The 20,873-nt window shown below is 38.4% G+C and overlaps 1 protein-coding gene across 1 annotated transcript; it reads left to right on the forward strand.

The window, feature by feature from the left end:
- The first annotated feature begins 3,415 nt into the window (after positions 1 to 3,415).
- PSAT1 (phosphoserine aminotransferase 1) lies at positions 3,416 to 19,767 on the forward strand. The gene is made up of 9 exons (XM_068666901.1): positions 3,416 to 3,552; positions 5,573 to 5,633; positions 6,782 to 6,851; positions 7,969 to 8,174; positions 9,784 to 9,956; positions 10,530 to 10,699; positions 14,504 to 14,632; positions 17,210 to 17,347; positions 17,980 to 19,767. The coding sequence occupies exons 1-9, from the start codon at positions 3,493 to 3,495 to the stop codon at positions 18,083 to 18,085; spliced, it is 1,113 nt and encodes a 370-aa protein (XP_068523002.1). The 5' UTR covers positions 3,416 to 3,492; the 3' UTR covers positions 18,086 to 19,767.
- Positions 19,768 to 20,873: the final 1,106 nt, after the last annotated feature.

The raw sequence follows: 20,873 nt of genomic DNA on the forward strand, positions 1-20,873 counted from the left end.
GTAGATCAAGTTGTAATACTTTAATTTCATATTTACAGTGGTAGCTGAAATTCTTCAGTGATCATAACCTTTTAACTTATTTTGATTTTTTTTTGGCATTATGTATTCCATCTGGAGAATTAAAGGAGGACACAGGAGGATAGAGCACGGGAAGATTGATTTCACATGTATGAATTAGGCAAGATGGTTTAGGCTGAGCTAGGGTGCAGGGGTGGTGGAATTACCGTTAACTTTTTTTTTTTTTTAACTTTGTCATCAGAAGTAAGAATTCTGTAATACAAGATCTGTAGAAATTGCTGTCTACAGCTGCTTGAAAATTGTGAAAAAACTCATGAATCTGCAAATGGATTTCTGCTGAGCAAGTAGCATGAGATCACCTTGGCTATTGCAATATTGCACAAGTAATTGCACAATGGAAGTACATTATTTATATAGACTTTGTCACTTCAGAATAATAGCAGAGTAACATGTTAATCTATGCATTTTCAGACATTCTCCCAAACATTTGAGGTCTATACTTCAGTCACGGTTCGTTGCTTATAATTTTGATTTGATTGATTCATTGATTGAAGTTTTCTCAGCAGTGAAATGCTATGCATTCCTTTTTTAAAACAAAAACTGATCTCTGAAATGGTGGATAACCATTAAAATGTCAAGTGTTCAGATGTGTGGGATTGGGAACTGTCTGTTACTTATCTCTTAAAGATTGTCAGGAACTTAAAACAGTTTATGTATTGTATGCCTAAAAACAGGTGGCATAAATTCTGTCTGTTAAATAATTTATTTGCTTTTAAAGTATAAATTATGTCAAAAGTCATCATTTGAAGCAAAATTGACCGAGTAGTTTATATAGCATCATCTTTATTTCTGCAATTGGATTAATACTTAAACATTAATTATTATTTTCAAGCAAATACATGAAGGGTTCTTCATCTTGTCAGAAGAACTGTCATGTGGCTTACTGTGAGAATCTGGAGTGGGTACTTTATACACAATCAAAACACGGGATCTGCAGTCTGTAGAGATAACGGATGTCAGTTGCCTTGAGGGAGAAGCACTATTTTAAGGCTAATACTTCAGAAGTTTCAAGGTGATTTAGTTTTCAAAAAAAAAAAAAAATTGATATGTAAAAATATATTTAAGTATTTTAATGAAAAGTAATATTCTTAAAATATTTTCATGCATATGCTTTTTAAGTGATTATGAAACCATCTTGCAACTGAGTTTGGCTATAGACTGTTTCAACCTCTTGCTATTAGTTAATGTTTTACGTATTTGTCTGTGTTCGTTTGACATAAAAGCCTAGAATCAATAGCCCAGCTGTTTGCTAGAGAACACATTGCTGTTTACTTATAAAACTCTAGCATTTTTCTCTCCTTACTTGGGCTTCCCAGGAATGCTTTTTTTTTTTTTTTTTTTTTTTGCACATTTCATATTTGCAGTATTTGGAGCTAGATCTCTGAAAAACAAAACAACATAACACCTTTCTGAACTACCTGCATCTTTTTAGCCTCATCAAAATTTGCCTTTCTCACTCGTTTGCTGGACCAGACATCCCAGCTGCCTCCTAAAGTAGATGCCAAGTTGCTGTGTAGTCAGCTTATTTGTCTTTCAGTAATGACGTCAGTTTGTCCATCATTGTACCTGACAGTACTTGTGTGTTCTTGGTCTCCTTGAGTGAGCTAATTCTTTTCCAGCAGTACTCAATGAAGGTTTTTCTATCCAGCGTGACACAAAGTGATGATGAACTCAACAGAAGTTCACTGAAAACTTTGGAGCTCCAGTGCTCATTCTCTGACTTGTGTTTTATTTTTTCCAGTTATGCCTTATAGTTAATATAGCACTCAATGGCTTCAGGTTTGTTAATTATACAAATTCAGATCCATCTGGAGGGATCTGTGTCAGGGTCAAGTTCTCTGTCAAATAGTGGAAGCCTAAATTGTTCCTGAAAGCCATGGCTTTGGAAGCTTGTATTTTATATGGGATGGCTATGTAAATTGACATGAGTGTATGAACTTCGAGGTAATAAGTAGTAATCATTGGTAGCAAAATTTTAAATTAGGAGAACTTTCAATTCAACAGAAACCAAACTCTGATATCACCTTTACTGTTCCTCTCCATTGTTTCCAGCTGCAAAAGCATAGTAATCCCTTGTGTGTACATAAAATGGACTTCTCTGTGTTCAGGTAACTGTAAAGTTTATTCATCTGCATCAATTTTATTTATGTCTTGTCAGTACACAAAAATAGATTTTGTAAAGCTCTGGGTGGCAAGCCTTCCAGCAAAGTTGTCTTCTGATCTCGTAGGATCTGCTACTTTGACCTTGCTGGTCAAGATGGGACCCTCTCTGTCCTGGAGAGAAAAACGACAATGTCTGATACTTCATCCCCTGCTGTTTAATGCTCTGAGCTGATACCTGCATCAGCTTGCCTAGTTTTGTTTTTTTTGTGTCCTAGCAATTTGTGCCAGAGGTTTGTAAGACATTCAGTTCCGAAGTTTTAAGTTGCCTTTTTTGGTTTATGCCACACAGGTAATGCTCAAAACTGATCCTGTTTGGACATCAAAGCACTTTGCATAGCAGGGGCCCAGCTTCTCCAGCCACCTGAGCCACCACCCTGCGCTACTTCTGAGTGCTTCTGTCATCGCTTCGCACTGAGGACACCTTTTTCCCCAGTGAGCTCGGGTTCAAAGCCGGCTGCGGGCAGACGCAGGCACTCTGCTCTTAGCCACAGGAACAGCGCGTACAAAGCGCACACGTCTCTGCAGCCGGCTTCTGCCAGACTCCAGCAAAAACAATTCCATTATAGCCTCATCTGTGTTGTTACTGAGCGTTTCCCCGGAGGGGTCTATTTAGGTAGACTAATTTGCATAATTAGGAGTAATTTACTTGTCCTGCGTGTTGTGGCCTAAGCTGTACTTTCGGAGTGCCCTGATGTTTTTTGCAAAGATGTGCCAAGTCTTCAACGCCCCTGAGGCGTGGGGCGGTTCTTTACAACTACGGAGGGCGCTGGTTCCTGAATGTGAATTTAATGTTTTGTTTTTTCTTAAAATTTGATGTTTTTTCCTTAAGTTAGCTTCACTACAGTAACGGCTGTATCTCTGCTCTAAAGCAGCTGCCTGTCAGCATCTCTTCAGCAAAACCAGCTGCGCGTGGTGACAATCCTTTAGCTCGACGACCCGGTCGGGCTGCAATTCGTAACCCCGCCCCACTCTCCGTGGTCCCAGCTCTGCACACCCCTAAACTCCCCCCGGCTCCCCTCGCCAGGTCGCGCCCCGCCGGGGGCGTGCGCGGGGGCGTGCGCGGGGCCGATCCCGCCGCCGCCACCGCCTCCCTGCGCCGCAGCCAATAGGCGGCCGGGGCGCTGCCGCGAGCGGCCAATCGGCGGCGCGCTGCCGGCGGCAGCCCCGCCCCCGGGGCGTGCGGGCGGGGAGCCGCCCGGCGGGGCGCTTATAGCGGGCGGGCGGGCGGCGGGCGGCGGCGCCATCAGCAGCATGGAGGGCGGGCGGCAGGTGGCCAACTTCGGGGCCGGGCCGGCCAAGCTGCCGCGATCCGTGAGTGGGGACGGCACGGGACGGGACGGGACGGGGCAGCCGCGGTGGCGGGGCAGGTGGCGTTGCCTGCACGCCGCTTTTCACTTTTTTTTTTTTTTTCCCCTTTCTATCCTTTTTTTTTTTTTTTTTTTTTTTTTTTTTTTTTTTACTTTTCCCCCTTTTTCCTTCCCTTTTTCTCCTTCTTTTCCCTCTCTTTTTCTTCCTTTTTTTTTTTCCTTTTTCCTCTCAGTCCCATCTCGCCACAGCCCTTTATCACAAGCTCTGTCAGTTTTGGGGACGCCAGGCGTGAGGTGCCCGCCGGCTGGTAACTGCCGTAGCCGCTCCGTGTCCCGTCTTCGTGCGAGCAGGCGGTGATATCAGAGCGCAGCGCAGGCTCAGCTCCGCGGGGTGTTGCATCAGCACCATGGGCTGTCCGGCTGCATGCGGGGAGGGGGCGGTTTGTGCTGGGTTGTGCGGCTGGCTGGCAGCGTGGGGGCCGTGGGGCACTTGCTGCTCTTTTCTTCTTCATTTCTTACTGATTTCTGTAAAGGGGCTTTTTTTTTTTTTTTTTTTTTTTGCCCCTGTTTCTCCCTCATAAGCGTCCCTTGCAATCATGCTGCGAAGACACTTGTTGCTCTGCCGTGCTGAGCAGAAATGAGCTCCCCCTCGGTGCTGCTCCATCAGCCTCTCCCAGAGGATCCCGACAGCTGCTTTTACTGTTGGAGGACTAAAACATGGGAACTCCGTGTTATTAGTCCCTCTGGCCCTTTTGAAAATGCAGTAGCCTTGAGCCTTGACTGGTTCACTTTGGCTCTGAGATGGTGCTGCATATGAGATGCTCAGACGCACCGAAGCAAGAAGGTGGACAGAGCTCTTCATGGGTATTACAGGACATAAGTAGATGTTGTAAGGCACGTGCAGGTTGTCAGATGACGTTACTAATAGAATTTGACTTTATCGAGCTGTTAAAAAGACCTCTCTAACAGTCTGCATGTGCCTTTTGACTTTTTCCTCCCTCCTCCTTTTTTTTTTTTTGCCATTAATGTGTTTGCGCATGAAATGCACTTGTTAAAATTTCATGGTCTCAAACATAAAAAAGCAGCACAGCTGTTCATGGTTGAGCTGCTGTCGACCAGCTGTTCCAGCTGACAAGCCCCGCACAGACCCTGTCAGCAAGGTAGCTTGCTTGCTCCTACAGCTACGCGAAGCATGTGGTTTCTTGGCAGATCAGACGATGCGTGCGTACAGCCTTTGTTTTGGAGGCTTTTCCACTGGACTCCATCTTCTACTCCTTTTAGTAGGGGCTAAGAAAGTTTTGTTTCTAATAGAGGCATTCACTGAAATCAAAAGAAACAAAACTGATGGGTAGAATCTAATTCCGCTTGGTTGATGCGTGAGAGCTGCAGGGGAAGAAAGAAACGTGAAATGCTGAAGAAACAGATCATCAAGCCAAGGCTCCTAGGCACAACCTGTCTATTTTAGTTAACCCAGAACTATGTTTCATTCTTTTCTTCCAGTAACAGAGAAGACATCTTCAGACAGTGAGGGACGTCATTCTATGAAACCAGGCCTCGTACTATTGCGTCAGCATGAGGCATCCACATGCTCTCATTAGATGTTTCCCTTAATACCTCACTTTGCCTATTTGTAGCAGTCAAGTGAAATAACATGGGAGAAAAATAAGATCCTTGAGTAGTAAAAGTACACGTGCAAATATTAAGCCTTCTGTAAGAGATAGGGAGTTCAATCCAACTCTTAAAAGTCATTCTGAAGTGATCTGGAAAAGTAGTTATTGAAATAATAACTTGAAATGCAGAGTTTCCACAAAAAGCATGGGTTTAAATTATTATTTATTTTTTTTTTAAGACAAGCCTTCAGATGCAATTAAATTATATAATGTCTATTCTGTTAATTTAACTTGAGAAGTGTCAGGTTATTACATTATGGAGCAGTTGGTATGCGTATGATGCATCAAATATTTCAGATAGTGGATAATTCCCTTAATTTATTTGTGGATTTTTTTGTTTATTTGTTTTGTTAGGTACTGCTGGCAGCACAGAAAGAACTGGTGGACTACAAAGGCCTTGGCATTAGTGTTCTTGGTAAGGCTTTAAAAATTCTGTATGTCTTTCAAAGTGTAGATGCTTAACTAAACTTCTCAATAATAGCTTTTGATCTCGATATTTCTGCTGAATACCTCTTTTTATTTTGCAATACCTTATTTCTGGTAACATATATCCAGAGAATATTTCAAACCGCTCTTTTCTTTGCTTACCATTCATCCAGAGTATCATAAAATGATACACAGACAGCTGTTTAGTAATCCAACACAAAGGAATAGAGACAAAAGTAACTAATCATAAGTAAAACATTAGTGCTTTCGGATCTTTAGGGAGTTGCTTGGCTTTTTGTTTACATGAAATAACATAAAATTTGTTTATGTGGGTCTACACATACTACACACTTATATGCATATGTTTATATGTATCTAGGTACAGTATTTTGCATACTGTGTGGCAACACTTCAGATGTATTTGATGTTAAGCATCCTTCCCATTAGTAAGTCAATGCAGTCCTACCATAATGAGGAGTTGTATTATATGCAATTTACATAACTGACTCATTTTTCATCCCCAGTTGCGGAAAAAAATATGCACAAACATGCCCAGCATTTTACTAGCCCTGTGAAACTGTTTTGTTGCTAAAAGTAGAACATGCAGCAGTCTCTGCAGCATGGGGATTCATGTTTAAATTGTTCACTCTTTCAAAGGGAAGAAAGACTATGGTTTAATAAAAGAAATTAATATTCAGTAGTCTTAACTTCTAATTAGGATTACTGCAAAATGAAGCTGTTTTAAAGTAAAAGAACAAAACATTCCCCCTGTGCTGCTGAAGCAAGTACAGAGTAAAGTAATAACAAAGAACATTTTTAGAGTAAGGAAACTTGCACTTTTCTAGGGAATATTTTTCTTCACTTAGATACACCCCTTGTTTGTTCCTGGGGGTAGTAGGGTCATGTGAGTGACAAATGTGAATTGACTGTATTTGCATGGATCTGGACAAGACAGGAGGTGTAAGGCTGGGTATTTAGGAAGGCTCAACAGAACTAGGAGTTGGACCTGGAAATGGGAGCCTTTGGATATTTGGGGTCTGTGAGTGTAAAATCTTTAAAGCTTAACACAACTTTTAAAATCGCATTCATTTATTAGCATTTTGTTTCATGCTCTTTTTTTTTTTTTCCCCACTAAAGAAATGAGCCATCGAACTGCAGATTTCACAAAAATTTTAAATACAGCTGAAAATCTCTTGCGTGAATTGCTGTAAGTGAATTATTTCCTTTTTATTTTTAGTTTGGTTATTATTAGTGCAACTATAACATGTAGAGAACTGTCCTTGAAAGCACTTTTTATGTTTAGATACTACATCTAATATTGGAGAGGACATTGGTCTTCCTTTGTCTGATGCTGATTTATTTGAATGTAGCAAAGGGTTTTTATTAGGTTAAGATCCTTTTCACGTGACTGCTATAAGCCGACTCAGTAACTTAATTTGTTTCATCTTCATGGAATTCATGTAGTGCAGCAACTTTCTTAAGAAGTGGAAATAGCAGAAAACTGTTCTGATTGCATAGAAGTGTTCTACGCACTCATTACTTAACTGATTGTATTAACAGATATATGGATGTGTTTTAGGATGACTGGTATGGGGCCGTTTTCGTATCTGTAATGTGACACATTTAAAAAACTTTAAAATACAGGTATTTATATCATGTATTAAAATTAATGCATCAGAATTAATGTATAGTTCTCATAGTAGTTTAAAATCACGGCTCTTTTATATGAAGGCTTGACTCTTAGTCAAAACTATAATTATTGACAGCAGAGCTTTCATAAGTAATTTGAACAACTAATTTTTGTGATGGTATAAATCGCTCCTCGTGGCACTTGCTCCACATGTACAACTTACTATGCAGTTGCACTTGCAAAATTTTAAGGCTCTCAAAGCTGAATTCTGCTTCAAGAACCTTGGTGTGAAACTAGCTCAGAATTCAGGAAACTCAGAAAGTTAGCAACAGACAGTATTTCAGCTGAGCTAATTCTGCTGGAATGATGTTCAAATTTGTGTGTACTATGATAGAAGAGCTACACAACTATTTATTTGTAGCTGTGTGAGACAAAGCTTGCTTGTTTCTAGAAAACTTATCAATTCAATATATAGCACTATTCCTTGAGTTAATACTCAATGTCAGTGCAGAGGGAAGTTAACAGCGTTTAGATTAACCTCTCCAAAAGGTGTCTTCTGAATTCTTCTTCTGTATTGTTGCAGTCAGATGGCAGTATTTTTCCTCTGTATGGTTGCAGTCAGATGTATAATAGCAAGGAGTATGCATCCTTTGTCTTTGGGAAATAAAATAAATGTTATGTTTCTTGCATGCAGAAATATACCAGAAAACTACAAAGTTATTTTCCTCCAAGGAGGTGGATCTGGTCAGTTCAGTGCAGTCCCACTTAACCTTATTGGCTTAAAGGAGGGAAGACATGCGGATTATGTGGTTACTGGAGCTTGGTCAGCAAAAGCAGCTAAAGAAGCAGAGAAGTATGCCAAAGTGAATATTGTTCATCCGAAGCTATCAACCTACACAAGTAAGTTGATGATTACATCTGTCCACATGAATGCTTACCTTTCTGAATTGCTCTAAAAACTGGCCTGTCTCAGCTACGGAGTTATTGAATGTTAACAAGTTAAACAGTTGACTGACCAACACTCAGAAAAAACTGTCTGCCGCATGTTCATGACTGGAAGACCTGTTAGATAGCTTAATGGTCTCCAGGAGAGAAGAATTTTGAAGCTAAGTTGAGCAGAACCCAGAACGTGAGTGGTAAGAAGGAAATATGTATTGATAAGGAAATTACACAGGCTTTTTTTAGTTATGTTTTAACTCGGTGTTTAAGCTATTTGCAAAGATATTGTTTATGTTGTTCAGTTTCAGATACATTTGGTAATGAGATTACTTTGAAATTTAGAAGCATGCCTGGATTCTTTATCTTGTTGGTCCTGGAGATGGGTGATACGCATTCAGTTAGTCTTCCAAGAGTTTGCAAAACTCATCTCCTGATCGTGTGTCATAACAGATGGTTGGTTCTGGAGCAGGAGATGCATATCCAACTCCTTCTCTTGAAGCTTGTTACTGGACATGACATAATTTGAAAGACCACTGTTTAGGAGAAAGAGAAAGGTTAACTGTAACTGAGGTGTTGGGGAATTCTTGTGAGAAAACCTGTTTCAAGGACACTTTATATGTATACTCTACGTAGTGACTAGTTATAAATAAATAATTCTTGGAGCAGGGATAGTTGAGTTCTGGTTTCTACTTCTGCTAGTTTGTCCTCATTTTTCTTCCTTATGGTCCAGGTTATAGCATTTGAACTGGGAAGAGTGGCAACTGGAAAGGCAAAGAATATCTTCCAAATGAGTTTGTGCCCAAATTGCAATTTAATGTATTAACCTGGAAGATGAGCTTGTATCGTCGGAGGCACAGGAATTCGTTGCACCTACAGCTTCCCATTACTGGTGGTTATATTGACCATTTGGCAGCTATAAGTAAGGGGAGAGTAAATAATAGCAGAGGCAATAGCAGCATTTCTCCTAATGTTTTGGAGGTGTGGAGAAAGGAGGAACAACCATTTGTTTTATGCAAAACCTGTGCTGTGCTGTCAGGGCATGCCTGTAAATTGCTTGTTGACAGATTCAAATCTTTGTTTTATAAATCCCTTTCAGGGCTTAAATAGGAGTTAGGTAACCATATGTTCAGCTTGGACCAGACTGAAAATGCTTCTGGGGATGCATAGAAACAGTTTTAGACAACATTATCGGTGAGAATTTGAATGCTGCAGTTGTTCCAAAGGCAAGTAGAGGACTCTCAGATCCAGAATCTGAGATTCAGTTTTAGACCTCTAGGGCTGTAGTTTCTCATCTGTGATTGCAAACCTGATGAAAATCCCTTGAGGAGAAAGGACTGAAAATCAGATGGGTGCCTGCAAGCCTAATGATGGCTTACTACAAAACTTTGGGAATGTGTGGGTGTATTTTCTTTGCAGGTACACTGTATCTTTGTGTTAATAAGATAATTTTTACTTTATGCTGCAAACTCATTCCAGGTCTGCACTGGAAAGTCCAGTGTTAAAGTAAAACAGCGTGCCAGGAAAATTACATGTCTTTAGTGACCTTTGTTTTTCATTTTGTCTCGCTTAGACATTCCAGACCCAAGCACTTGGAATCTCAATCCAGATGCATCTTATGTCTATTACTGTGCTAATGAAACAGTTCATGGTGTGGAGTTTGACTTTGTACCAGATGTCAAAGGTGCAGTTTTGGTTTGTGATATGTCATCAAATTTCCTGTCAAGACCCGTGGATGTTTCCAAGGTACTGTACAGTTTGAGGGGGGAAAAAGGGGGGCTAATGGGAGGGGGAGAGTCTTAATAAATTCATCTTGTTTTTCCCTGATCTGCTTCTCTTTGAACAGGTGGGTTATATGATCCCTCTTCTGAAATACCTGATAGGTTGAAAATATTGCTGTCTCTTAACTTCTTTTCAGTAAATTTGCTTGGAGTAGGGTGAAATAGGACAGTTTGCTTTGAGAATTATTCTTGACTAAACATTTGTAACATTTTGTAAACATGAAGTAAACATTCAACAAATTATTGGAAAGCTCGTTAAATGTGGTCTTTGTCAGTTGAATGAAGATACATGGTTCTGACATATGAGATCACAATTATAGCTGTGAGTGGGTTTTGAAATTAGAACTTCTAGCCTATTTTTTAACTCTGACTTGCTCATTTTTGACACATTCTCCAAGCTGTTCCATTGTTAAGTTGTACACTTTTTGTATAAAGTTGTACACTTTTTGTATAAAGATATGTATAAAGTATGTTATTCAGTTATAAGATCACCTAGTGATCTCATTAGTTCAATTCCTTCTTTTCTTCTTTCTGTTAGTTTGGTGTGATTTTTGCTGGTGCTCAGAAGAATGTTGGCTGTGCTGGAGTTACTGTTGTAATAGTACGTGAGGACTTGCTGGGATTTGCACTGAAGGAATGCCCGGTAGTACTGGATTACAAAACACAAGCAGCGAATGGCTCTTTGTATAACACTCCACCATGCTACAGGTAACTTACCCTGCTTTTTAATATCCATTATTCAGAAAGCTACTGCACTGCCATCTGCTGTGCTTGTCAAAAAAAGTTTCAGAAGTGGGTACTGCTTGCCTTCATGCAACTGATACGTTGGAGTGTTTCACATGATTCCTGTGAAAACATCTGAATTAATTGTAGTAGGCTTTGTTGCCCTGTGGAATTGGCCATAAGGAATATAATATTTTTAGAAGTAAGTACTATGTATCGTAATTCCATTGTAGAAGTTTCAGTATGTAGTTCTCAGACTTAAATGAATCCACCTTTAGTCAAGTACAGTGCTGATGATTCTATCATTGCAAATAGATAACTTAGCATTTTAACCTTGTTGCTTGAATGCTCATAACAGATTTAATTTCTTCCTGAGAGACTGCTCTCAGCACTTGAACCTCAGTATCCTTCTCTACTTTCTTTGATAGAAAATAATAAACGACACTATCATTATTAAAGGTTCTAATGTTTTAAAAACACAATCTTGTAATATTTTATATTTTTTGAGTATTTCTTGCTCTAGATACATCACTCACTACTGTGGATTTTGAAATGAAACTAGAGAACATAAGTTTTTTTTTAAAAGGTGTTTTACTCATTGCTTTACCTTGTTGTCTGCTAAAACTTCCCGTATTTCTTCAGATATCACACCAATTCTTGACTTGGCATTCAGAAATAAAATGGGTCAAGCTATATTGACTGCTAGCAGTTAAGATCACAAAATTGACATGTACCTGATGATTTCATGTATGCACGAAGCAAAACAGACTGCAGCTTGTTTTTTTAAAAAATTAGGGTAGTCAGATAGTCAATAGCTAGTCAAATGGTGTTTCGTTACTGGAATGTTTAGGCATTGAGCCATTGGTTTCTACTGCTTCTTAATAAGGCTGTTCTAAACTATTTAATTTAATGAGTTTTAGAGTATTTTTATACTAATGCAATGCCTGCTAAAACAGTTATTTGAAAAAAAGAATAAAATCTTAAACCAAATACCACCTTTTCCCAGATTTATTTATTTTTTTTGCAATATTTCAAAAATAATTGGTTTTACTGTCAAAGATAGAATTTCCTGTTGATTAGAGATAATGTAATTGCATACTGGAGCAATTTAAGCTCATCTCTTTGAGCCTTTCTCATACAGGCCAGAATTTGCAAAGGTTAGATGCCTAATGTTGTCCAGCAGATGTCAAATGCACCGTGTCAGCATGAAATGAAATGATACCTGCACATAGGATATACCTTAATAATTCACTTACTTAAATTCAGTAGAATTTTAAGTGGTACTTATTGTATTTCTGAATCTGCTGATTCGCACTATAGTGTGAATTATTGCAAAGGCATAGACACAGTTATCTTAATTTATAAAAAAAAAAAAACAACAACAAAAAAAAAACCAGCAACAGTAAATTCTGTGCCCATATAGTCATTTCAGACTTTGATGCACAACTGGAGTTCTCCAAAGCAGCATGAACACTATGAAGTATTGCTGTAATGAGGTGCTCTTGCAGCCATTCAGAGACTGCCCTACTGGCTGAATACACCCAATATCATTAAGGCTTATATTTAAGAGAGGAATTAACCTTGGTGTTACCAGATGTTTGTCTTCCTGCATGTAGGTTTGTTACATGGGCAGTGTGCATGCTTTTTTTTTTCTTTTTACAGCGATTGATAAAGCCTCTATTTCATGACTGATTATTTTCCTGACTGCCAAGTCACACACACTGTTTTGGATGCTCTGTACTTGCACATGCCAGGTTTTAAATCCAGCCATTCATGTCTTCCAAGTACAAAGCTATTTTCATTTAAAAAAAAAAAAAACAAAAAAAAAACCACCACAGAGTTCTACTTAATCTCAGCCCTGGAACGCTGATGCTTCTCTGGTTTGAAAAACAAAACAAAAATTAAATTCTGCAGTTTAATTTTATTTTAACCACTGTAAGTAATGTCTAAAAAGAAATTGCTGCTTTAGCTGTAACCCAGTATGTTAGGAACTTTAATAGGATAGTGGGAAACCAAGGAAACTGAAAATAAAGGTTGTTCTAACAATTTTCTTTCTAATCACTGCCTTGCCAGATTTCACTCTGTGCTACAGACCCACAGTGGAGTGTACTCCAGAATCCAAAATGTAACAGACTGAGTTGTTGGCAGGGTGCACGTCTGTTTGGCTTGGTTCTTAATGCCTGTTCCAGTTTTTGTAAGGAACTGGCAAAGCTTCTTAACTTTTTTCTCTCCTCTTTTCCTTGCACTCTCTAATGGTTTGCTGGCAAACAGGCAGGAAATACTAACAGAATTTGTAAAAGCTACTTCAGCAGGGTGTTAAATTAAATTAAGGTGATGCTAATGGCTTTAACCTCTTGGTGTTAGAGAGCTTGACTTTTTGACCTTAATCTACTTTGCTAAAATTAACAATGAATTTGCTATAAAAATCTAATTTTCAAGCTACAAGGGTTTATTTTGCATTTAAAGTTGCTCCAAGACCATTATTTTTTACTGACATGGGAGACAGATGAAAGGTTTCAGCTGGCTGGATTGCTTTTGTGGATGACTCCAGGGCTGACTTCTTAAAACCTTACTTGTCTAAGAAGTTTCGCTTGAGGAAATGAGAGCAAGAGATGAATGTGGCCTTGTATAGTTGTCAAGGGTGTAGGCTGTACTTCACTTAAATCCTTCGCACTGCAGTTGTTGGCAGTCTGCTGTCATAAATGTGGCAGGATTGTCCTCTCAAATCTGTAAGGTGCTTTCTATCTATAACACACAGTCTGTAACCTCACTTCTGAAGTCTTTCTGAAGTCTTCAAAGATTTGAGACTGACATCCCTGGAGAAATTAAAAAAACAAAAACAAAACAAAAAAAAACCCTCCTGCTAGGTTGGTGTTAAGGGAAACTTGTAGGGTAACACTTTCCGAGTACTCCCTTGGAATCTGTAATGAAGGGATTAATAAAAACAAACCTGTTGGAAATGTGCCTTAAAAACTTGTGAACAGTTCATTATGCAAAGTGTTGTAGTCGTGGGAAATGCCTGAACTTGAGCAGGCTGAGTTTTGTAGCAAAAGCACAAAGGCAAAAGGCCTTGGGGATTTTTTTTATGTTGCAGTGAGTAACTGGCATTGAAATACTTGGTCCCTAGACATGTGATTTCAGTATGCTTCCAGGTCTCTGTTTAAAGTTGAATGGTAATGAATAATTAAATGTAATACATTCATTGTTTGTTTCACCAAACATCACTGTTCATGAGGGAAAAAGATCTTTTCAGACAGAAATGGGATTATAGGTTTTATTCTTAATGTTTGTGAATGTGATTAGATTTCTGGCATTATTAGTGAACATACATTTGAGATTCACCCCCTACATCATTTCTGGAGCAGCTTTGCAGGCTTTATACCACCAACTTTAGTGCTAACTCCAGACTGAGAGGCAGTTGTGAGATAAATATACTGGTGGTTTGTGAAAAATGTCTGGGATATCCTTGGGAGCTGTGCAGGGCTAAGGGAAACCAGCAGGACTTGTACTTCTGTTGTTCGTAGCGTTAGGTTTGGTACAATAGATTTGTGTAGCGTTTGAATTTCAGGATACTTCATCTGGGTCCAAATAAAGCATTTCTGCTTAGAAATGTCATATTTTTGAATGTACTTCAGACTGAGTTGTTAATCATCTTAACAAGCAACTTAAAATCAAACATAACATTATACTGCTGAAACATTTTGTGGACTGTTAAAGAGTACCGTGGTTTTTTTTGGTTGTTGTTTGTTTTGTTTTTAAGTCTGACTAAAACGTTTTCTTTCGTTGCAGTATCTACATCATGGGGCTGGTACTGGAATGGATAAAGAATAATGGTGGAGCTGCAGCCATGGATAAACTTAGTTTAATCAAATCACGAATGATTTATGATATCATAGACAAATCTAATGGATTCTATGTGTAAGTTGCTGTATTTGCTTTCAACATTTGTACAGCCAAACACATTAATAACTTTGAGTCTATATGCAGCATACTTTTAAAAGTATGGAAACTGAAAAGTAAATACTTTTTCAATATGAAGAAATTTTGAGGAATCGTGAAATCCTAGAGGGATTATTTGTGCAGAGCATTCACTTGATAACTATCCAAGGATGAGTTTCAGTCTGATAGAACATTATTTCCAGTTATCTGCACAGATGATAAGTTGAGAAACACTTACAAAATGTGAGAGCCTAGGAGAAGCCTGTACTAAAAGCAGGTTGTAACACCTCCTACTTAGTATGCTTACTGAATCTCTTTGAGGAAATATAGGCCAAAAAAAGAGATCTGGCTTGTAAAAAGTTACTCAGAGGAATTCTGCATCATATCCTTTCTTACCATCTCTTCAGTAGTCAAAGCTTTGCTTTTTCTCTGTCGATCAGAGCATCTTTATCAGTTAATTGTGCTAAACTATGAAACAATTCCAGAGATAGCAGGGGGAAGATCAAACCTAGCTGTATTCAAAACATAAACTGTACATAAAGAATGTTTTAGTTTCAGATATTTCTGATGTTTTTTCAAAGCAGGTTTAACCCTCTGATTTTTACATATGGTTGTATGTATTTTGCTTACGGGACCCAAAGTATCTGTAGCTAAAAGCTGATTTTTGTGATAGGGAATAATTAGTTTAATGCGCACCAAGTTTAAAAACTAGTAGATGACTGAGACTACAAAATGTTTTCCTTTCCCTTCAGAATAATGTCAAAAGATTTGGGATCTGATTAGTTTTAGAGTCAAAGTTAGGATAGGGAAATTAGATTTGGATTTTAAATCTGAATTGGCTGCAACCTTAATCGGCAAGGAGCTAGTTTCGTTATAATATTCAATGTGTTCTGCTTATCCATTTAGTTAATGAGAACAGCTTTGCCTTTGGCATTGTAATGATCAGGATTGTGATCCTGCTATATTGAAATCCTGAGGGCTTTTCCATAAACCTCAATGGGCAAATCAAGCCTCGAGAAAACATTTTATGGCAAATAAGAAATCCTTGTTTTTGGCAAGTGGTCCTGTAAAGCTGAGTGGGGAAATGCAATGCAAATAGGATGGTAAACAGGCAATTGAGAAAACAAAGCAAACTTCACTAACTGATCTGTATGCATCTTACTAAGCAATGCAGTTTAAGTTGTTTTAGTCATCAATACAATTAAAAAAATCCAGTCTTATCTGAAGCTGCCTTCCCAGCCGTAATGTACCTCCTAATCCGGGGCATGCTTCACTGGGTAATCAGTGTCACAAGCCTTTGGCTGGATGGAGACTTCTTCTGTGAAGCTCTGTGTGCCATAGGCAGTTTGTTGCTTTCTAAAATCTGTGCACTAACAACATGCACTGAGTTATGTTGGATTGCCTAATGCTTCTTTAAGGAGAACCAGTTACTATAGCATAGCTACAGTTCTTCAAATGCGAGAGCACTTACAAGCATAGGCCTTTTCAAAGAGTTTTCCTGGTTATGGCTGAAGTAGAAAATTTGCAAATGTAGATATTATGTTCAGTTTCTTCTTCATCATGAAAACATCAGTAGAAAGGAACTAGGCGAGAACTCAAAAAACAATTCCTGCCACAAACAAATAAAACCCTCAACCATCCTTTGTCAAATAGAATAATGATAGAGATCACATGCTGGTTTTTGGGAAAAAAACTAATTCCTAACAAATCCCTGCAAGAATTTACATCACACCCTTGGGGGGAGATGTGAAGACTTCATGTTTCCTTTGTAACCAGAAGCACTAAAGAAAAATATTTAAATGCTTCCCTGCCAACCTCCCACCTCAGCCCTATTCTTGCTTTCACAAAGTAATTGAATAGAAATTATGCTTTCAATAGATCTTAAATTTTCTAGTTTGGACTAACAGGAATTTTAAGGAATTAGAGCTGTGATGCTTGTCCTAGATGTTGTGGCCATGCGTGTAATTCAAGATTATTTTTTTTCTAGACATCTCTTTTCTCCCTGAGATATGTTCCTGATTCTTAATAATACTTTAAGACTGATGTAGAGTGGGGACTGAAACCACTAACAAAAGTCCCTAATGTTAATGGAAATTTACTACGTTTTTGTATGTGCTTTACTCTTGTTTAGCTTGGTCAAGCTCAATTGTCAGTCTTTGAAGGTGGAGAACAGAAAATGTTTGAGCTTTAGTCAAAGTTCACTGTAAGTAATCTCAGCTATCCTAGGGAATGCAACTGAGACTGTCCCGAATGAGGTTGCGAGTTTTAGTTTATTTACTTTTCTTAGGTTGTTCGATTCACTGGCCTTCTGCATGTTCATTAGGGGCAATTTTAGGTATGTCAGGGTTAATTAGACTTCCGCTTACTATTACTCTAATTATACTTGATTGAAAAAGGCAGGTTGCTTTCTTTCACAGAAATTAACAGTCACTTTCATTATGGAATGGTGGCTTTGATGCTCAGCAGGTAAAAAATACTTGCTTTCTGAAGTTATGTATAGCTGAAAATGTAAATTTAGCAAAAACCAAAAACTATTACATTTTGCAACTTCTCCAGATGTCCAGTGGAGAAGAAGAACCGAAGCAGAATGAATGTCCCCTTTCGCATTGGCAATATCAAGGGCGATGAAGCCCTGGAAAAGAAGTTCCTTGAGAAAGCTGTGGAACTTAACATGTTATCCCTGAAAGGACATAGGTAAGTACTAGACTGAGACAAATCCCTTTGCTATGCAGAATAAAATCTTATTACAGTGATAAAGCAGGAGGTATTGTGTATTGACTTACCAGCTTTCTGCTTACAAGCTGTACCTCATATTGGTTTGAGAGCACTGGGAATAGCGGTCTGGAGACTGTAATCAGAAACTGCTGGTGATTCAACTATGGCTTAGGTGTGATGGGACTCACTTAATTCTGTCTTCTTCTCCGGTTTGATTAATATGTCTTGTCTCTGTTCAAGTGCCTAAGAAGGTGACACTTGATCAGATTCTGTCATTGTGTAAAGCCTCCATTACATGGTTAATCCCCTGGGCTGCAAGAGTTCTTTCCTGTGCTACACTGGTGTTTGTGGGATTTAAAAAGTTAGATTTCTTTTTTTTATATATATTGTAAATCTACAGTGTTGGAACTGTAAGTAGCTAATAAATACTGAGTTTCTGTAGATTGCATGCTTGCCTTGACTTTAAATGTTGCCTCTTAGTCATGTAAAATGAATACTATCCTGTTGGGGTAGGGATAAATGTAAATATCTGTGAATGCTATTCACATATTTTTTTATTTTTTTTTAGCATATACAAAACCCTTCTATTTTTTCTCTCTTTTTCAATTCAGATCTGTGGGAGGAATCCGTGCCTCTTTATATAATGCAGTGACTGTGGAAGATGTTCAGAAGCTTGCAACATTCATGAGAAGCTTCATGCAGATGCATCAGTCATAAATGCTCATGGGTTAGAGCCATGCTGCACATCTGTGAAATGAAAGGGTTTGAAAATTACTGTGGTTCTGCACAGCTGTAGCGCACAAGTTATATTTTCTTTTAGTTTCAGTAGCTATTTTAGTTAACAATACGGGATTTAGGCCCAATCTTGCAAGGGTTTGGCAGCTTTGGCTTGTCTCCAAAGGTGGGGATCCCAGACCGATCAAGATTGGAACCAAAATTTGCAAAGCAATATTCTTAACATGTAGTTAGCCATGAGTTACGTTGTAAGATGCTATGAATCTCATTCTGACCTTAGATATGCCACTGTACTACTTAGTTGAAATCAGCCACTCTTTGATTATACATATACCTGGAATAGGAATTCACGCTACAATTTGAATTGAGGAAGAACTCACCTATTACTTGTTTCTAGTTACAATGACTTCTTCAAAGATACCTTGTTCTGAGTAAACTTCCGAAGGCAAGATGTCTCATAAGCTTTCAGTAGAGCTTTATAAATGATTTTACTATATGACTGCACAGTAAGTGTTGAACTAATGTTAAGTGTTCTCTAAGGATATCTAGTTGGCTTATCAAATATATCTCAATGGTATACCACTAGTAGTTTTTGGGAGTTAATACCTATTTTCCTAACTTAAGGCCATTACCTTCAGACCTTTGCTCCCATGCGATAAGTGCTATTATGATAGTCCTGTGTAATACACACTAGTTAAGTCTGTAGCACTGGGCTTCTTCTGGTATTACCATTTATTGGTTGAAAGCTAAGATGCATGAATCTATAATTAAAACAATTTCTGAGACGTTGCTTATTTCTCTATGCATTTTATAGTTTGAACTTTTTTTGGTTATTAATTTTATATTCTGTGGAGTGTATATATTTGATGCTCCTACCAAAACCCTGATGTTCTAAGGTATTAACCTTGTGCCAAACTGGATTGTTGAATTCCACTCAATGTGGCTTTATCTGCACCAACTTCCTAGTCCAAAATGCACCAAACTTTCTTGTCTGGTGGTGCTTAAATATCTTTCCCCTCTAACTGCTCCAGTGTTTTCTTAGCCTCCTCACCGATCAGTTCTGTCACCTTTTGTATGTTGGGCTCTGCACAAGTACTGTAAGTGAAAGTCTCAACTTCTCTACCTGTTCCTGACACTACATTACACGGTCCAATTTTCTCACTTGGTCCTTGTGGCTTATTCCAGACTTTGATACTCTGGAGTAAGGAAGAAACTGTGGTTATGCAAAGATCTTCAGAAGGTCTTTTATTGTAATACCTTTCATGGGTTACTTTTCCTTCTTCACCTGTGAATTTGTTGCCAATTATTGTATATTGGTACTAGCTTCTTCTTATAATTGACATAAAGCTGGTATCACAAGGTTTAGCCTTACTGCAACTGGTTTCATACTGCAAACTCTTGATAAAGAATTAAGTCTTTTTTTTTTTTTTAATGTCAGTACAGTGGTAACAATTCAATGGTAATGATGGACTGCTTCTTTCCTTGTGGAACCTTGCGACAAGTTAGTGGAGCTGCACAAGGGGTGAATTACTTTCCTATTTGAAAAGTCATTATTTTATGACTGCTGTTAGGAGATTTTTTTTGTCAATTTAATGTAATTCACAGTAATTAAATGAATTGGGTCAAGACAATAAAACTTGTCACAGCATGCTGTGAAGTACCAATGTGTCTGAAGCTTTTGTTTGTCACACCTTCAGGAAGATGAGAGTTTTATGCACAGTATGTGTTAGAATTCTAGCTTCCAGTATCAACATTTCCCTCAATTATTTGCAATTTTTTTTTCCTGGATTTTTTTTTTCTTACAACTAGTGTGGGAAAAAGAAGAGTATTACTGTGAGATAAAGCTTTGAGAATGCTTTTTTTTTTTTTCCTTGCCATTTACGAAGATTTAATTCAAGATCTATATTAGAGCTATTTAATTCTTTAATTGAAATTATGCTTCCTCACAAATTTTGTATACTTGTTTTCAACAGTAACTGTGGCTCATGCCTCCTTCCAAAAGTTAGTAAATGCCTCAATACTACAAAAGCTTCCCATTCTTCTTAGCAGGCACACTTTCCCTTATGGTAACAAAGAAGCTTGAACTGCTGTATGCAGCTGGTTCATGGACCCAACAGGGAACCTCTTTGCTTCTTCTGAATTGTGCCTAACATGTTGTCAATAAAGAATTCTACTTTTACCAAGAAGGGCAAAAAAAATGTGTAAAAGCAAAATCCAAATTGAAGCTTAGAATTGGACATTAGCAGAGTGATGACTGAGTGAATGTCATGTGAGAGGGATGCGTGAATGTTAGGAACACTGGAACATACTGAATTGATTAGTTGCTTGAGATTTGTTCTAATCTCATTGATGCAAGTTTTACCTTTTAGAGATTGTTGTCAAGCTGTGTCCCTGAAAGAGCTAATCTCTGGGAATAATCAGGATATTGAGCCATGCTGGATGGAGATGGAGAAATCCTAGTTCTCCTCATCAGATTACCAAGAGGAGTTCAGCAAAGGGCTGCTGAGAGCCCTGGTCTGTTTCTGTTATGTCAACACTTCCAATGCTTATGTCAAGTCAATATTTGCACTGTTTGGAAGTGGGGCTCTTTCTGATGTGATAAATATTCCCAAGGCTTTCAAAGGTGTTGACAAAGTAAAATACTGGTCTCATCTGAGTTTGCGCACGTGGAGAAGCTGTTGTAAGACGAATTATGTTCCATGAACAGTCCTTTCAATTCCTCCACTAGTGAGCAGTCTATCACAGAATCAAGTCACATCCCCTAGCTTCT

The sequence above is a fragment of the Anas acuta genome, chromosome Z, assembly GCF_963932015.1.
Source record: "Anas acuta chromosome Z, bAnaAcu1.1, whole genome shotgun sequence".
NCBI lineage: Eukaryota > Metazoa > Chordata > Aves > Anseriformes > Anatidae > Anas > Anas acuta.

Bases quoted from the DNA above. Each gene is read 5' to 3' on its own strand.
- PSAT1 (XM_068666901.1), top strand. From the start codon at position 3,493: ATGGAGGGCGGGCGGCAGGTGGCCAACTTCGGGGCCGGGCCGGCCAAG. The intron at 8,175-9,783 runs GTAAGTTGATGA...TGTCTCGCTTAG, and splicing joins GAAGCTATCAACCTACACAA to ACATTCCAGACCCAAGCACT. The intron at 10,700-14,503 runs GTAACTTACCCT...CTTTCGTTGCAG, and splicing joins AACACTCCACCATGCTACAG to TATCTACATCATGGGGCTGG.